Below are 18,530 nucleotides of genomic sequence, written 5' to 3'. Positions count from 1 at the left end.
CAGCAAGGAATTGTCCATCCATCCCACCTCGATGTGGCAGGGAGGCAGTGGGGGATGCTTGGCACGGCTGGCACAGCTCGGGAGGGACCTGCACTGGATTTATTGCAGGTTTCTAAGGGAAAAAAAAGACCAAAAAGTGCAAACCAGGGGGTTGGTGCTGGGATCCAGGGTTGCCGGTGGGATTTGCCGGCGGTCACTGGGAGAGCTGCGCTCCAGCGTTCCCTGGATTGCTGCTTCCCTCTGTTGCTAGTCAGGGCATTGCAGGGAGGCTGCACACGGGAAAAGAGCCCGGCAGCGGGCAGAGAAAACCTCCTAAAAGGGGATCCCCCAGCTCTGAGCCCTGCAGGACCCGGCTGAGCCCACGGCGGGGCTGCCACCCCCGGGATGCGGGACCCTGCGGGGCTGCCCCTGCCCATGGAGCTTCCCTGTGCACGGCCACTGAAATAATTCCCAAAGATTAGCATGGAAAAGCTCCACGTAGTCAGTTTTCCACGGTGCTGTGGAAAAACCCAGCCCCAGAGACAGAGGGAGAAGGAAAAGCAGGGACCAAGGTCCCTACAGCCAGCCCAGTATGGGAGAACAACTCCTTGGAGAAGCAGAGCAGATGAACCAACCGTGCCTCACTCACGTGTTGTGACCACACAGGTCACATAATAAATAAAATATAAATTCTAATAAATATTAGAATGGTTAATAAGGTCTAATACCTTATTGGAATGGTTATAAACTCAACTTTTTTCATCACAGTGAGGATGGTGAAGGGCACTGTGGGCTCTCAGCCTTGCTGGAACTGGCTGAGTTTGCTCACTGAGTTTCTGCACTCTCTGGAAGGAGAATCTTTGAGATCACTATCAACTTTAGGGCTCGGGTTTAGCACCAGAAATGCTCAGTATTTGTTATTCACAACTCAAACAGCCCAGGAGGAAACATGACAGCATTTTGCAGCCACCTGAAGGGAACATAAATGCACAAACCCAATGTAACGGGTATCACTAATTCCTAAGGACTCTGGGAGAGCAGGAATTCTGAGAGCTGTTTCCACCCCTCACACAGAGCTGCTCCATGATTTGGGAACTGACCCTGGACTTTCTCTCCTCCACACAACCAGACCCATCAGGCTCATCCAGCCCACAGCAAACAACTTAATGTCTGAAAAAACACTGCCAGTCCCACAGTGCCAACACCGCCCTGTGCTATCATTCATTTATCTCAGACTGTTAAATTCACCCCTGCCAAATGAGCTTTGTCAAAGCAATGGAGAGCCAGTGAGCTTTCCTGCAGCACTCTTTGAATCTCAGGACCCCTCCGTGGGGTCCAGCAGCTTGTCAAAAATTTTCTCCCGAGGGGGAGGCAGGTTGGAGAGAAATCCTCTGTGCCAGCAGTGATGGGGAAGGAGCTGAGGCTGCTCCCCCTCCCTCCCTGGCAGCCCTGCACAGGGACCTGAGCCCAGGATCCCACCAGGATCCAGCCCTTCCATTGCCTCTCCCATCCAAGGCTCCTCCAAAAGCGCTCTCACTCCAGAGTTAACCCACTTTGGGAGCAAACTTCCCGAGACACTTCACCACCGTGTCACAACCCCGCCGCAAATCATCCTCCAGCCGCGTTATCCAGAAACTCACACACCGCCAGAGCAAGGGGTTTCCTTTTGTCGGGCTTTTTTTTTTTTTTTCCCCCTCCTACCTGAGTTTTGAGCTCCCCCGGAGGTCTCCTGCAGCCAGGAGTGCCCTGGGATTGAGGATCTACGTTATTCAGTGCACTACCCCGGAGTAGCGTCCCGGTCGCCAAGGCAATGACATTGGAGCTGCTGAAAGCTCTGTGGAAAGTGAGGCAAAAAAGCTCCTGCGCTCCTTCCTGCCATAGGAGGCACTTGCAAGGGGGTGGGGAGTGCTCAGCCAAGCGTGCCAGGAGATTAAAGCTGGTCACCAGCGCCAGAGGGACGCCAGGGCGGCCGCGGGGGGTGCAGGAGTGGCCACCCCGCTTTGATCAGCCACAGAATCAGGGCTTGGTTTGGGTCCAAGAGGGGTGCCCAGAGAAGCTCTGTCTGCTCCTGGATCTCTGGAAGTGGCCAAGGTCAGGTTGGACAGGGTTTGGAGCAAGCTGGGATAGTGGAAGGTGTCCCTGTCCAAGCTGGGATAGTGGAAGGTGTCCCTGTCCATAGCAGGGGCTTTGACCTAGATGAGCTTTAAAGTTCTTTGTACTCCAAACCAGTCTAGGATTCTGTATTCTGTTCTATATGCGCTGAGCTCCACTGCAAACTACAGTGAGAACTAACCCAGGGAAAGGGGGTTTTACAGTAGTAAATACAATCCTCGATTCCATCACTGCTGGGTAAGTAACTCCAGCTTTTAAAACACTACTTTCTGTCTTATAACTTATTGTATTTCGTAGAATCCCTTAATGGTTTGGTTTGGGAGGGACTTTAAAGTTTATCCAGTTCTACCCTCTGCCATGGCAGGGACATTCTCACTGTCCCAGGCTGCTCCCAGCCCTGTCCTTGGACACTGCCAGGGATGGAACCTCCAGCAAAAAACACTCAGAGTATATCAAGGTTTTTCTCCCCATCAGATGGGTGGGCTGAGCAGGTTTTGTGTTTGCATTCAGCCAGTGACCAGATCATCTCTCCCGGGGTGGGGAAGGGCTCTGGGGTTCCCTGTGCTGGGTCCCCGGGAGCAGCGACTTGCCAAGGCACAAGGAGAGGGGCACTGGGTGAAGACTGAACATTTCTGATTAAAAACCATCACCCAGAAGGCTAATGACGGACCCACAGACACCCTGTCACACACTGACACCCATCACAAACTCCTGTGTCACTGTCATTGCCCTGGGTGACAGGGCAGGCAGTGGCACTGCTCATCCTGGGGCAGTCACTGCTCATCCTGGGGCAATCATTGCTTGTTCTCAGCTCCCCTGTCCCCACTGGGGACCAAAAGACACCCCCAAAAGGCACCCCCACTGTCAGAACCCAGGACATTCCTCTGGCTGCCCTGGATGATTCCAGACCAAAAAAACACACTGGTGGGGCTGGAACCAGCTTTTGGAACCCAAATAATCCGTAACCAAATCAAGACTCAAATCCTCAGACCCTCTGATCATGAGGTTTATTTTTAAGTGATTGTGGCCCCCAAACAGGGAGGGGGGTCCCACCAGGCTGTGCTGCCACTGGGACATTTGGGGATGTAATGCTGATTAATTGCATTTTCATGTAATGCTGGGATGACTGTTTGCAGATTTTAAACTAAACAGTATGAAAGAAAAAAAAAAAAAAAGTGTATTTGTGGACTCCAAGGCAGTCTCTGTCTGAGTTTGTCCAACTGATTGTCAGTCTTGCAGAGATTTGCAGCAGATTTATCAGCTGTGTTGGTAGCAGTGGCATCCTTAAGCCCTTCCTCACTCATTTCTGAGGAAACCACCCCAAAAATCCCGGGGCTGCAGACCGTGGGGACAAAGGGAGGCAGCTGTGCATCCCCTTGGCTGCTCAGGGGGAGGGGATGCACAAGAGCAGTTTTGGGGATGCACAAGAGCAGTTTTGGGGATGCACACGAGCAGTTTTGGGGACCCTGGCTGTGTTTTGAGGACCCTGGCTGTGTTTTGGGGATCCTGGCTGTATTTTGGGGACCCTGGCTGTATTTTGGGGACACAGCCATCCCTGTCACCCTCCCCATTCCCCCTTGGCTCCTCTGCTCCCTGGGCTGGCTGCACTGGGAGGGGGCTGTTTCCCAAAGGAATATGCCCTCTGAGGGGGGATATCTGGGATCTGTCCCTCCCCTGGTGTGCCTGTATTGATTAATTGACTAATTGATTGATTGATTCCAGTCAGTTCACATCCTTTTTGCTGGGGTATCTCTATTCCAATTATTAGTTCCTCTGTCCTCTCCGGGGAATCTGGCGGGACATCCCACCTGTGCTCCCATTGCTGTCGGTAATTAGCCGGCAGTAGTGATTAGCCCGAAGGGCTGACTAATTAGCCAGAAGGGCCGGTTAATTAGTCGGGGCTATTCCATGCGCGGGACGCAGCCCGCGGAAAGGCGCCAGATAAGGGAGGACTCCCATAGGATAGAGAGAGGAGGGGGAACGCGCCCCTCAGCTCATTAACCGCGTCATTACCCGGCTCATTAGCGGCTCATTTGCATACCAATGCGGCGCCTTCCCGCGCGCTTCCCGCCGCCGGGCGCCCCCTGCCGGGCGGGCGCGGGGACTACAACTCCCGGCGTGCCCCGGGGCCGCCCCTCCCGCGCGGCCCCGCCCGTTCCGGCGGGCCCCGGCGGAGCGGAGCGGGGCGGGGGGGGGGGGGGGGGGGCGGAACCCCGCGGCGCCNGGGCGGAGCGCGGCGGGTTCGAATCCCGTCGGCGCCGCGCCCGCCATGAACTTCTCGGAGCTGTTCAAGCTCTCGGGGCTCCTGGGCCGCTTCTCCCCCGACGGAAAATGCCTGGTGAGTGCCGGCCGCGATCAGCGGGGCCGTGCGGCCCGGGACGGGGCGGTTGGCGCGGCCCCCGAGCGGCCGCTGCGCGGGGCCCGGGCCGGGCCGGGCTGAGGGCGGACACCGGGGCAGCGATGGAGCCCCGGAGCCTGCGGGCCTGAGCTCCGAGGCTGCTGCCCAGAGGCTTTGAGGCACGAAGGGTCAATACCGGAGGCCTGAGTTAGGTTAAATTAAGCTTAATCAGGTAGATTAATTAGTGCTTTAAATTAAGTAGTACATGAAGGGAGCCTACAGGGAAGATGGAGGGGACTCTTTACAACGGTTTGGAGAGGAGGGACAAGGGACAACAGCTTCAAACTGCTAAAAGGCAGGGTTGGGTGGGATAGTGGGGAGGAATTCCCTGTGAGGGTGGGCAGGCCCTGGCACAGGGTGCCCAGAGAAGCTGTGGATTCCCTGGATCCCTGGAAGTGTCCAAGGCCAGGCTGGACAGGGTTTGGAGCAGCCTGGGACAGTGAAAATGTCCCTGGCATGGCAGAGGGTAGAACTGGATAAACTTTAATGTGCCTCCCAACCCAAACCATTAAGGGATTCTATGTCAATAAGACAGAAAGTTATGTTTTAAAAGCTGGAGTTACTTACCCAGCAGTGATGGAATCGAGGATTGTATTTACTACTGTAAAACCCCCTTTCCCTGGGTTAGTTCTCACTGTAGTTTGCAGTGGAGCTCAGCGCATATAGAAAGAATACAGGATCCTAGACTGGTTTGGAGTACAAAGAACTTTAAAGCTCATCTAGGTCAAAGCCCCTGCTATGGACAGGGACACCTTCCACTATCCCAGCTTGCTCCAAGCCCTGTCCAACCTGACCTTAGCCACTTCCAGGGATCCAGGGGCAGCCACAGCTTCTGTGGGCACCCTGTGCCAGTGGCTCACCACCCACAGGGAGGGTTTTTTTTTATTTTAGCACAACATTGACCCTCTCTGAACCAAACCTGGCATCACAGCAAGCCTGGCAGGGACAGCCCTGGTGCTCCATCCAGGATCCTGCCCCATTTCAGCTCAGCCCTGTCCCCCCCAGGCCTCGTGTGTGCAGCACCGCTTGGTGGTTCGGGATGCCAGCTCCCTGCAGATCCTCCAGCTCTACACCTGCTTGGATCAGATCCAGTACATCGAGTGGTCCTCGGACTCCCTGTTCATCCTGTGTGCCATGTACAAGCGGGGCATTGTCCAGGTGAGGGTGAAAGCAGCACAAGGTGTGCTTCCTGCTGGGGTTTGGGTGTGATGGGAGGGAGAGCTTAACAGCCAGCACTGTTCTGAGGCTTTGCTGAAGCACCTGATGTTGGTGGTAACACGGTTTGGAGGATAATCCAGCATGCCAAGATTTTGAAAGCCACGACAAACATCTTAGTTTGAAAAAAAATATTTAGGATAAAAATATCTAGCAAAACAGATCAGAATTGGAGATTTTCTTAACGCAGTAGGAAATAAACAACATGCAAGCTTGTTAAATGGACTAAACCTGTTTAAATGTTGGATATTCAGAGTATTTGTCACAGAAAAAACCCAACCCCACATCATTTGCCATTTCCATGAGCACGCAGAGGTACGGGACTCACTTTTGCAGCGGGATCCAGCGCCAGTCCTTCATGGCTGCGGGTGGTTGGGTGTTGCTGAGCTCCCTGAGCTGGGATGCAGGAGCCTGTTGCCAGCTGCAGGGAATCCTCCTGAGCAGAGGTTTGGATGAGCTGATGCTTCCTGCTCTGTGTGGTTGCTCCCTGCCCCAGGTCTGGTCCCTGGAGCAGCCGGAGTGGCACTGTAAGATCGACGAGGGCTCCGCGGGATTGGTGGCTTCATGCTGGAGTCCGGACGGGCGTCACATCCTCAACACCACCGAGTTCCATGTGAGTGTGGAGGCAGGCTTGCTCCCCTCGGTGTCAGATGTTTGCTGTCTGCCCTTTGCCTCCTAAAATAACCCAAAGCCCTTAAAGCTGCAGCGGTGGTGGAGAGCACGGATGCAGCTCTGCACTCCTGTGTCTAACTTGGGTTAGTTCCAGGTTTGGTATTTGTTGTTCCACTAACATTTTGTCCTGTTGCTTCTGGTGAGAAGGTAGAAAATGGACACTTCAGATTTGAAGGTAAAATTGTGTGGTTTAGAACATATCCTGATGTTTTTGATTTTGATGGCATTCATCAAAGCAGTCTTAGAAATCCACTATGTTGCTTGCACGGTGAGAAAATCTCAGGATTTCTAGTTAAAAAACCCCAAACCATAAATGTTTCAGAGTGATTTTAAATTAAAACTTAAAACTCATAGGCTTATTGACCTATGAGATGAGATTTAGATGCAGATCCTGGAAATATTTTCCTATTTGTTTGATTTGACACACAAGAGCCAGACCGCTGGTGGAACCACTTGTGAAATTAAAATTGTAACACCTTTAATGCTTGTTGAGACCCATATTGGGGAATGCTACTAATGTAGAATCCAAATTGGTTTGTGGATGGTTGGTTTCTTGGAAGGCTTGTGGATTCTGACTTTTCCACCTTTTGGATTAGAGCTGATGATTGCTGTTATTGAGTACAACAATGAAGGGTCAGAAAATAGCCAAGAACAACATGTGAGACACTTTCTCTTTGTGTTTACTCTTTCCAAACCTGTGGAAGTGCTTTAGGTGACAGGATCTTGTGCCATAACACTGGTTAGCACAGAATTCACATGCTGCAGTGCAAGATTCCCCCTTTTTTTGGGCAAATCCCAATGTTAGTGGGATATGGCTGTGGACAGCAGTGTGTTTACAGACCCACTCCCCTATCCCTCTAGATAAGGGTGATAAGTTTAGCCCTTGGTTTTCTCAGGTGTGAATTGCCCTGATAGCAGCAATAAAAATTAAAAACAAGCCCAGAATTCCAGCCTGGAGGCAGAGCAGCCATCCCTGCTGGTCAGGCAGCAGCAGAGGAGGCAGAACTGCAGGCTGGGGCTGTGTGAGGCTCCCAGAGAAGATCTCCTGGCACGTGCATGTGGGGGTGGACCAGGAAGGATTTATTGCCTCCCAACAGAACTCGGTTTGACCTTAGAGGATTTCATTAAGCCTTTGCCAAGTTGGCATCTGTGTTGGGATAAGTTTCCTTTCCAGCTGTAAACAGGTTGCTAAATTAGCTGTTGTCAGACAGCTGCTGTCAGAGAGCTGTGTTTACTCCCTCCCTGCTAAATCCACAGTCTGGGGGGATGGACGTGGGCAGTGCTCAGGATATTTAATATCAGTGTCTTATCAAATCCTCTGATTGCCTGGAGGGTTTGGGGGTTCCCTGTCAGCCAGCTCAGCTGGGCTTTGGTCACTTCCAAACAGCACCAAGTAACCACTTGTTATTCCTCAGGTCAGTGTGTGAACTCCACTGAGAGCTCACAGGGAAGTTTTTTATTCCCTGAGTTTTTTAAAGGTTATGGTTGGGCTAATTTCTTTCTAGCAATCTGTACTTACCAGTGCCTCAGAAAAATCCTTACAGAATCCCAGAATAGTTGGAGTTGGGAGGGTCCTCTGGAGATCATCCAGTCCAACCCCCCTGCCAAGGCAGGGTCACCTGGAGCAGGTGACACAGAAAAGCATCCAGGTGGGTTTGGAATGTCTCCAGAGAGGGAGATTCCGTACCCTCCCTGGGAAGATGTTCCAGTGCTTGGCCACCCTCCATGGAAAGAAATTCTTCCTCATGTTGAGGTGGAACTTGTTGTGTTTTAGTTTCTGGCCATTACTCCTTGTCCTGTCACTGGCACCTAAAGAAAGAGTCTGGCACCATCCTTTGACACTTGGAATTCATCAGCTAATTTGTAGGGTTTCTTTGTGTTCCTTCTCTACTGAAATCCACTCTGGGAGGCAGTTCCACATTATCAGTGTGTCCTGTGGAAGGTGTTGAACCCCATGTGACTCCTTCCAATGCCAGAATTTACAGACACAGGTAGAGCTTAACCAACAGCTGCAGGTAAAGGATCTGAAGGAAAGCAAATGGATCCTCTTGACATTTCTGAAAGTGCTCAAAGCCAGGTTGGACAGGGCTTGCCGGAGGAATTTCTTCATGGAAAAGGTGGTCAGGGATTGGAAGGTGCTGCCCAGAGAGATGGGTGGTGGAGTCCCCATCCCTGGAGGTGGCACTCAGTGCTGTGGGCTGGGTGACAAGTGGGGATCAGGCACAGGTTGGATTGGACTTGATGATCCTGGTGGTATTTTCCAACCTCAATGAATCTGTGAATAGAGGATTTGAAACAAGATGATCTTTAAGATGATCTGTGGTTCTATGAGCTTGTTAGATGTTAAAGGTGTGTTGTGGCTGATAGATGGAGTGAAGATGAGGGCTTTGCTTATCAGACACTTAGAGGCATCTTGTTTAGTTGTAGCCTGGGTTTTTGCAGCTGTGTTTGTGTGTGTGCCTGTGCCATGAAACGTGTGCTGGCTGTGCTCTGGGGGCTCTCCCCAGTGCTGCAGAGGCACTGAGCAGTTTGTGTCCATGTCTGGGGGCACACAGGGCAGTGCCCCCTCAGCAGTATCAGGGTGTGATGGCACTGGAACGTCCAGTGCCAGGAGTATGTGCTCAGCAGTGAAGAACAGGAAAACCCTTATTGTCCTCCTTCAGGAGTCACAAAGCTTGACCCTTTTGGAGAAGCTGCTGTTTTTACAGCAAACGGAGGTTTAGGTTGGATATTAGGAAAAGTTTCTTCATGGAAAGGGTTGTCAAGCATTGGGACAGGCTCCTCAAGGGAGGGGTGGAGTCAGCATCCCTTGAGGGATTTAAGAGACATTTAGAAGTGTCTTGGGGACATGGTCTAATGGTGGCCTTGGCAGTGCTGGGGAAATAGTTGGACTCAGTGCTCTTTGAGGGCTTTTCCATCCTAAATGATTTTGTGCCTCCATGGCGGAGCACAGATGGATGCAGGAATATTTTGAAACAAAGGTGGCCTTGCCTTTTGTCTGGCTGAGCCTCAGGCAGGGCAGAGGTGACAGTGGAAACTCAGCACGGGGTGTGCTGTGTCCCATCTCCAGAGATTTGTGTGCTCTCGAGCTCAACATGAGCAGCAAGGTGTTGCCTCCTGAGGCTTGGAGCAGGCAGTGTGGTCCAGGGTGGAAGTGTGTTTGGTGCCCAGCAGGCCAGGGAGCTGTTCATGGGGCTGAGTAGCAGCACTCAGATGCCTTTGTCAGGAAAAATGATGATCCAGCCCTCAGCATTCAAAGCCTGCAGCTGCTAAGCTTGTATTAAGTGGTTGGAGAATGTGTGCTGTGTGTTTTGCTCAGGGGAGGCAGGGCAGCCAGTGCATTTAGGGCTGCAATTAATAGTCCCCAGTAGCATTTCAGTGCTGCAGTTGCTGCAGAGGAATGTGTGGAGGCATTGTGTTGGTATTTTTAAAGTAAATCTTGCCTGAGGAGCAGACTGACAGCTGGGTTTGGGTGGCCGGAAGTGAGTGGCCCCAGGGCCATTAATCAATAAAAGTTGATTAATGTTCCTCTCATGGGTTCCTCCAGGAGCTGCTGAACTTAGAGGAGGAGGTTCTGCCCCTCTGCCCTGCCCAGGTGAGACCCCACCTGCAGAGCTGCCTCCAGCCCTGGGGTCCCAGCATAGGAAGGACCTGGAGCTCCTTCAGAGTCCAGAGGAGGCCCCAGGGTGATCAGAGGGATGGAGCAGCTCTGCTGGGAGAGCTGGGATTGTCCAGCTGGAGAGGAGAAGCCTTGGGGTGACCTCATTGTGGCCTTCCAGTGCCTGAAGGGAGCTTACAGGAAAGATGGACAGAGACAACTTCCAAGGGCATGGAGTGACAGGACAGGGGGGAATGGCTTGCCAGTGACAGAGGGCAGGGCTAGGTGAGATACTGGGAAGGAATCCTTCCCTGCGAGGTTGGGCAGGGCTTGGAGCAGCTTGGTCTACTGGAAGATGTCTGTGTCCATGGCAGGGGCTGGGACAAGATGAGCTTTAAGATCCCTTCCAGCCCAAATCATTCTGTGATTCCGTGGAGAAAGTAACACAGAAATCCTCTTCAAATCTCAGAAGTTTCCTGATGTGTAAGGCAGAAAGGTCTGTTTGGGATTCCATGAACCTCTGATGGGGAGGCAGTGTTTACTGGGATTCTGAAGCTAGGTTTGAGCCCTGTAAATCCCTCGAATTCTGCTTCCCACCGAAACGGATCATGTCAGCAAGGGAAAAACCTCCAACTTCTGTTGCAACACAGAGCCTGCAGTGTTACCAGTGAAGCACATCCACACGCTGCTCCCTCAGCATCCTTTGTCACCATTGAGCAGTGCCAGGTACTTCAGGGAAGGAAAAGCTGTGTTGAGGACAAACCTGCAAAAAGGTGTAGGAGAACCTTCCTCCTGAGTCTGTTGGGGTGTGGGAGGAGGAGGAAATGGGCACAATGCAGGTGTTTTACATAATGGATCAGAATTAATTTTGCTGCCCAATAATTCAGGGAAAGGCGCATTTGTGGTAGAGGTGCTTCACTGAAAAAAGTCCTACCTGTAGCTGTTCCTTGGTGCAGTAAAATGCAGGAAAACAGAAGTTTATAACCTGAGCCTGGAAGCATTCCTTGCTCCAGCTCCAAAGGCAAAGGTTCACGTGCCATCCTGGTGAATGCCCATGTGTCTGGGCTGCCGTTGCTAAGGGAGAGGGAGTATTTGTTTTTAATTGGGTAATGTGCAGATGGCAAGGCAGAGCCTGCAGTGCAGCTGTGACCTTGGGGAGCTGTGGGGAGGCTGGGTCTGCCTTGGTGCTTGTGGAGGCACAGTTCTCCCGAAATCCCCCAAACACCAGTGTAAAGCCTTGCTTTGCATAGCAGGGTTTGGGTGTCTGAATTTTTCAGTAATTCTGTAAGGGTGCCTCCTCGTGTGTGCCCAAAGAGGGAAGAGCAAAACACAAATCAGCCATCAAAGCTGAGGGTTTCTAAATGTAAAATACAGCTCAATGTTCATACTTGATAGCCTTTTCCCAAGGGATACAGTGTTCTGGAGGGGCTGTAACTTGTCATCCATTCATAAAGGCAGGAAGCTCCCCATCTTTCCTCCAGATTCTGTGATGAATCTGTTTGTCCAGCTGCACAGTGACTCTGGGCAATAGATTGGGAAGACTTTTGTGTTAATGTCAGGAACTTCAGTGCTTGTGAAGAGGTTTTCTCCATATCAGTGGTGTGAATTTTGTATCCTCATCTAGAGTGCTTGTGTAAGCTTGGGGTAAATTCCCTGCTAACTGCCAGAAATTGGGAAAGAATTCGTCATAGCTGCTTCCCAGGTTATTGTGTTATAAAATAGCTGCAGAATTAATTAGTCACAGAAGTTTCATTGATCCACTTCTCACAGCTGCTTCCCAGGTCATTGTGTTATACAAAATAGCTGCAGAATTAATTAGTCACAGAAGTTTCATTGATCCACTTTGTGTTGCTGAATTATGTTGATGTTTTCCTGTTAATTTTTTTTTAAAATCTACACAAATAACCAAAACTGCTCCCTGTCTCTGTGCCAGCTGCGAATCACGGTGTGGTCCTTGTGCACCAAGTCTGTGTCTTACATCAAGTACCCCAAAGCATGCCAGCAAGGTAAGTGTCACACACCTGGCTAGGAATGGTCCTTTAATGTGGCAGAAAGGGCAAATGACTTTAATGTGATGACAAACCCCATTTGTGGGAACAGGTCTGGTCCCATCCCTTCTGAGCAGCACCTGCAGCCAGGTTGTGGTGTCTGAGTGAAGGATTCCAGCTGATCCATGTGCCTGCTCTTCACATGTGCATCTGTGTTGTGTTTGCCTCTGAGGGATCCTTTAAGACCTTAAATTATGCTGGATGTGCTTGTGATGAAAAACATTAATCCAAAGTGACTTTTGTCATCTTCTGCATATGGAAAGGCTGGAAAGGGAAGCTTGTGTCAGGGCTGTCAGACCACATGGCTGTGGTGAGCAGTTTCCTGCCCAAGGCTTGTATCCCAGAGATGACAAAGACAATTATGTATTCCATATAAAATCCAGGAGGATGGGGAGCAATGCCTGAGAGTTGGTGGGGACCCGATGGTTGCATAACTGATCCATTTAGCCAGGCTAAATGAAGTGGTTATTTGAAATCTGTTGGGTTTATATAACAACTGTCAGTGGTTAGATGTGTTTTGAAGCACACTGGAGCTCTGCATCCTGAGAAATTGTACATTCTGAGCTTAAAAATTGCTGACACAATGAATCAGTAACACTGTGCTTTGCCTTGATTAATGTGACCTTCTGTGAAGAGATTGTGGCTCCTCTTTTAGTTCTGCTTTGAATTGCGAGTAACTGTGCCTCGCTGAAGACTCATCAGCTCTTGTGCCTTGTTGTCTGATGTCTATTTAAGCCAGTTTTAATTAATCTGTCCCGTGGCAGGGGTGGCTTTCACCAAGGACGGGCGCTACATGGCCGTGGCGGAGCGACGCGACTGCAAGGATTTCATCAGCATCTTCGTGTGCAGAAACTGGCAGCTCCTCAGGGTGAGCTCTGCCTCTGCTCCCCCTCTGCTCTGGAGGTTACCTGCACATACTGCACACTACTCCATTAGAAACAGTCAGAGTAGCAAGTGCTTGGTGCTTGGGAGATGTGATATAAACTGTTCACACATGGGGTCAGTCCATGGAGGGTGGCACTGCCCCCAGGCTGGATCTCATCAATTTAACCTCACGAAGAACTTGCCTGTATCTTGTGTCACCTCTAATTTGGGAATTCTGAGCCTCACCAGAAGCTGAGAGAAAACTTGGGAATACCCCTAAATGTTTGTTGTGTTCCTGAGTTTTTCCCTAATGAACCTTGTAGTGGAAGCTGTGGCTGTCCCATCCCTGGAAGTGTCCAAGGCCAGGTTGGATGGAGCTTGGAGCAACCTGGGATAGTGGAAGGTGGTGTCCCTGTCTATAGGATGAGATGAGCTGTAAGGTCCTTTCCAGCTCAGACTGTTCTGGGATTATGTGATCCTGTACTGGACTTTAAGACAAGGAATTAGGCTTCCTGGATTTTTGACCGATTCAGTGTAACTAATTTAATTTTCTTATGAAACGCTGTTCATTTGAAGGTATAGAAACTTTCAGCTTTTCTTTTCTCAAAGATCCACTGAATGCAGCATGTATTACAAGAGGAAATATTTTTGTTGCTACTCTGTCATACAAGAAGCTCTTTTGTGTTTGTGGTAGCCCTTGAAAAGTTAAAACTGAACATTCTGTCAGCTTAGATGCAGCAGGATTTGTTGACATATTTCAAATGGTTTTGTGGTTTCTCTTTTGTGGGCAGCATTTTGACACTGAAACCCAGGATCTGTTTGGGATTGAATGGGCTCCCAATGGCTGTGTGCTGGCAGCGTGGGACACGTGCCTGGAGGTAAGAGGAAAAGCAGATTATTTTCTTGAAGAGCTCAAGCTGGTCTTTGGCCATCATGTCTAAAGCAGTGACTAAAACAATTAGTGTTTAAAATGTTTCTTTTGAACACAAAAGGGTGTGAGTCCAGCTTTGTTAAATATTACACGTGTGTTGGGGATGGGTGTCCTTGCAAGTGGATGTCGCTGTTCTTTAAACCTTCAATGACAGCTAATTATTTCTAATTTATCTTGCAAAAAAAAAATTGTAAACACTGCAGGAGCTGCTACTGAATTAATGGAAGAGTGTAAGAGTTTTCTCCAGCTTTACTGACACTGCACTGCACAGTGATTTTACAGTTACTGAAAGTACTCAACCCAAAAGAGAGCAAGGAAGCCTCTTAACTCATAGATGAGGGACCATTTGTAGCTTTGTATTTAACTTGCATGATAAACAGGCAGGTTTTGGCAGGATGATTTGCCTGCCTGTGGTTTTTAGCAGCATTGCTGGATTGGAGTGGCTCTGCTGTGTTTCAGTACAAGGTGCTGCTGTACTCCCTCGATGGGCGGCTGCTCTCCTCCTACCGTGCCTATGAGTGGCCCCTGGGCATCAAATCAATTGCCTGGAGTCCCAGCAGCCAGTTCCTGGCCATTGGCAGCTTTGATGAAAAGGTGAGAAGTGTTTCCTGCCTCTTTTATCTAAATCATATGAAGAACTTTGCCCTAACAGTCTCCCCTTGCCGCGCTTCCTGGGCCAGGTGCGTATCCTGAACCATGTGACGTGGAAGAAGATCACAGAGCTTGGGCATCCAGCAACCATTACCAGCAAAAAGACTGTAAGTGTGGATCCCAAATCCATGGAGACCTTAGCAGAGCTTGGGTGCTGCCGTTTGTATCTGAAAGATGCTGCTGAATCCATTTAATTCTGGAGACTTTTGGATTTTTTTTCCTGCCAGAGCTTGGGAAATTGCATGGTAACCTGGGAATGTAACAAAAATGTGGGAATCCTTTAAAATTTGATGGAATATGTGTCTATGGTCATCTCTCTTGAGCAGTAATAGATTCTCCTGTCACGTGCCTATGTATTTTGGGTGTAGGTGGTGGCTGCATTACAGATTTGAGTGTGCAGCTGATGGCAAACTGGAAAACTGAACAGGAGAGATTTGTCTCAGCTTTATACAATTCCTAACTTTAAACAGTGCTGGAACTGGATTGTGTTCAGATTTTCCATCCTGTGTGGACAGGCTCATCCAGCTCACCTAAAGGGCATTTCCTGGAACATCTGTCAGCATTGATTTTTATCCTTTATACCTGTACCTGCAAGGCCTGACAGATTCTGGGCTGTTGGCAGCAGGTGCAGAGCTGCTGTTCCCAAAATCCCGAGCTGATCTCATCCCTGGAGGTAATGAGAACAGTGTGTGGTGCTGTTTGCCATTGTAGAGGGACTGAACAGACCTCCTGGAAGAGTTTGTGTATGGATTGTAAGCCTGCAATATTCACATGACTCTGCCTCTTAACCAGAAGCCAGGCACGAGCCATTAAAGCACCTCAGCAAAGCTTCTCACGGCTGAAAAATGCCTTAACTTCCAGTTAGGTGTAAAATATGTCATGGAAAACAAATGGAAATAGCTCTGTTAATCTCCACTACACAGACAGGAATTGCAGTTGCTGTGTTTTATCCTGGTGCTTGTGTTCAGGAATATGTTGCAGGCACACTAAAATATTTTTGCTATTTTCCTTCTGCAGCGCTGCACTTTGTGACAAAATCAGAGTAAAGATTTTTGGTTGTAAAAATGAGATTCATGTTCCTGCTGTAATGGGGATGATTTAATTTGCTGTCAGAAATAATGAATGAGGTGCACTCCCTGGGGCTAATTCTCTGGAGTGTTTTTCCTGATCATGGTTCCAAATGGCCCGTGATTCACTGGGAATACTGGATTCCAGATCTGCCTGCTGAAGCCCTTTCCTCTGTTGATGAACCAGGGGATGCTGAGATGTACTAAATGTGCAAATGAGCCAGTGGGATGTGGGTATTTGGTAACAGCCCATGTTCAAACTCTCTGAGGCCCTTCTGTAGAGCTCTCACTTGTTTCTTTGTAGATTGTGTATAAAGAAGTGGAGAAATCCCCAACTGTTGGCACAGAGAGACTTTCTTTCCCTCCAACAAGAGCATTGGCTAGTTCTCTCTTCAGCACACAGAATAAATGTAAGCCAAAGTTTACTCAAACCAGACACTTGAGTTTGCCTTGGGAAGTCTTTAAATAAACATTGTAGGTGAACTCTGCCCCTTTGAGAGTGGAACAGATCCTCTGGCTGTTCTCTAGGGCAGTAAAAATCAGTCTCAGTCTTTGTGGGCACTGTAAATCACCTTTGGTTAACAGTGTTTGAAATACTAGTTAAAAGGTAATAGAAAAATTAATCTCTCCTCATTTTCCTGATTTAATCTCAGTCTTGCCTGAATTTCCAGCCTTTCCTTTTCTGTAGGAGGGCAGGAATAGTAGTAGGGTGGCTGTGTGAAGGTGTAGTACCTTAAAGCAATTGAAATTTTGATTGGAACATCTTGAGAAGAGTAAAATATTGTCCTATCACTTCAGAGATGAGGGGTTTTAACAGTTGGATGTAAATACGTTGTCTATCCAGGCTCACTTAGTGAAATACTTTTATTTCCTGTTGCAGATGACATTTGCCAAGTGCCAGTTTCTTTACACTACATCAAACCAGTTGCTGACAGGGCAAATCCCAAAGTGGGAGTTGGGATGTTGGCCTTCAGTGCAGATAACTGCTTCCTGGCAACCAAAAATGGTAAGTTCCGACTGCCCTGCCTTGGAGGGGAAACATGTGGGGCATGTGGGGCTTTCCTTAGCAGAAATGATCCTTTGCTCTATAAAAAGAGTCATGACCCTGTAAAATCAGCTCTGTTGTGAGATAATAACTACAGAGGAATCCCAGCCTGTCTTGTAGTGTGTGTTAACTGTTGTGAGCTGCCAGAACTGCCGATCAGGGCATGAACTCAGCCTTGGCTCTGTATTTAATGAAAATAGTGGGGTTTTATGTTTCTTCAAGTTTGTGTGAGCACACTGTATTGAAAATGAAACAAATCTTCCCCCTTACAGCCTGGGTTTCTTAAAAGGCAGGACTGTAGCAGGAGGAATTCTGACTTCCTGAATAGTGAAAGTCATGGAATTAGTGTTCCATTTTTCCCTTTGGTCCTGAGGACTGTTTGGGCCTGGATGCCAAATCTCTGGGTCAGGTGCAAAACCCATCAGACAGACAAATGTGATAAAAGCCAGACAAGGACTGGGAGATGGACTAGATCACTTTTACCTTTTTTTGCAATATTTCCTGAAGGTTCTGCTTGGCAAAACTCAAGTGGTGCTAACTCTGGGGTGTACCTAAAGGTTTGTGTCGTACAAATTTGTTTCTTCCTGTGCATTTAGAAAAACCACACATGATCCTTTTATCCTCCAGCTATCACACAGTTGCTGCTTCTTCTGCAGATAACATTCCCAACGCTGTGTGGATCTGGGACATCAGGAAGCTGAAGCTGGCAGTGGTGTTGGAGCAGCTGTGCACAATCCAGTGCTTCCAGTGGGACCCGTGCCAGCCCCGCCTGGCTGTATGCACGGGCACCAGCAGAGTGTACCTCTGGTCCCCAGCTGGCTGCGTCGTCGTGAAGGTGCCTGGGGAAGGTGAGCAGTAGCTGCCACAACCTCTCAGCAGCTGCTCAGTTGTTGGAACCTTGGGTGTTGAGAATTTTAGACTTGCTGTGCTGAAAAAAAGTTTCTACCCAAGAGAACACTGCATTTGACCTGAGGCTGTGGAGAAGCTTCCAAAATTGAATGATGAAACTGGGATTGTGGGTGTGGAGTTTGGATAGAAGTGTGTGATATCACAGGGTGGGAAACTTAAAAGAGTTTATGGGTTTAGAATATAGTGATATATAAAGCAAGATAGAGGTTTTAGGGTGGAGGCTGGTCCTTCTTCACCTTCTCCTTCATCACCTTCTTCTTTGAGTGGTTTCGTGTAATTGGATAAAAAAGTCGGCATTGCAGGGCACGGGTGATTGGTTATTGGGTTAAAAGTAAAAATAATTTAGGTGTCATTTCTTAATTGGACAGTTTATCCTTAAAAGGCCTTGTAGAGAGAGAGAGGGCTCCATTTTTAGTTTGTTAAGAGTGAAGTGCTGCAGAACTCATAGTTTGTGAGACTGTAACATAGATAAGAACTAATAAACATCTGAGTCCCAACAAGAAATACCATCTCACACATTTAATCCTGACCTTGACAGAAAAGAAGCAAAGCATCCAGACTCGCTGAAAAATATTATTCCATTTATAAACTGATCTGAGTGTTATCCTGGAAATAGCTCAGGTGTGTTCTTGGAGCTGTTTAAAAACGGGTGTTTTCACCCTCAGGAAAAGAGGAGCTCACAGTGAGACACAGGAAATGTCTCAGGGACAGCACAGGGCTAGCAGGGATTTGTGTGGCTGATTCCAGCTGCCTTTTCCTCCAGCAGGATGGGCTGCCAGCTCCTTGCTGACACACTGATCTCTTCCTGCAGGTGACTTCCAGATTGTGTCTCTCTCCTGGCATTCCAGTGGGGACTCCATGCTGCTCCTGAGTAAGGACCACTTCTGTGTGTGTTACTTGGAAAGAGAAGAAGTAAAATAAAAGAACTAAAATGCATTAAAACTGCTCCCAAGTCTGAGGAAGAAAGAGGAAAGGAGTGAAAACCTGTTGCCCAGTCTGAAGTGTTTGTATTTATAAGTTATTTATTTGAAGGAGCTCCAA

General features: G+C 49.0%; 1 protein-coding gene across 2 annotated transcripts; it reads left to right on the top strand.

Annotated features, from left to right (window-relative positions):
- The first annotated feature begins 4,312 nt into the window (after positions 1 to 4,312).
- Positions 4,313 to 18,492, top strand: WRAP73 (WD repeat containing, antisense to TP73). 2 transcript variants are annotated; one of them, XM_041476500.1, is made up of 12 exons: positions 4,313 to 4,429; positions 5,495 to 5,647; positions 6,201 to 6,317; positions 11,908 to 11,980; positions 12,787 to 12,890; positions 13,678 to 13,764; positions 14,277 to 14,411; positions 14,498 to 14,575; positions 15,840 to 15,945; positions 16,416 to 16,541; positions 17,237 to 17,428; positions 18,301 to 18,492. In XM_041476500.1, the coding sequence occupies exons 1-12, from the start codon at positions 4,361 to 4,363 to the stop codon at positions 18,408 to 18,410; spliced, it is 1,350 nt and encodes a 449-aa protein (XP_041332434.1). In that variant the 5' UTR covers positions 4,313 to 4,360; the 3' UTR covers positions 18,411 to 18,492. The 2 variants fall into 2 exon arrangements, with proteins under 2 accessions (XP_041332434.1, XP_041332435.1); XM_041476501.1 differs by having other exon boundaries at positions 4,326 to 4,429; positions 5,381 to 5,647.
- The last annotated feature ends 38 nt before the right edge of the window (positions 18,493 to 18,530 follow it).

Source organism: Pyrgilauda ruficollis, unplaced genomic scaffold (assembly GCF_017590135.1).
Source record: "Pyrgilauda ruficollis isolate IOZ18807 unplaced genomic scaffold, ASM1759013v1 scaffold39, whole genome shotgun sequence".
Lineage (NCBI taxonomy): Eukaryota > Metazoa > Chordata > Aves > Passeriformes > Passeridae > Pyrgilauda > Pyrgilauda ruficollis.
The sequence above is the reverse complement of the archived record's forward strand: the minus strand, read 5'-3'. Positions and strand labels throughout refer to the sequence as shown.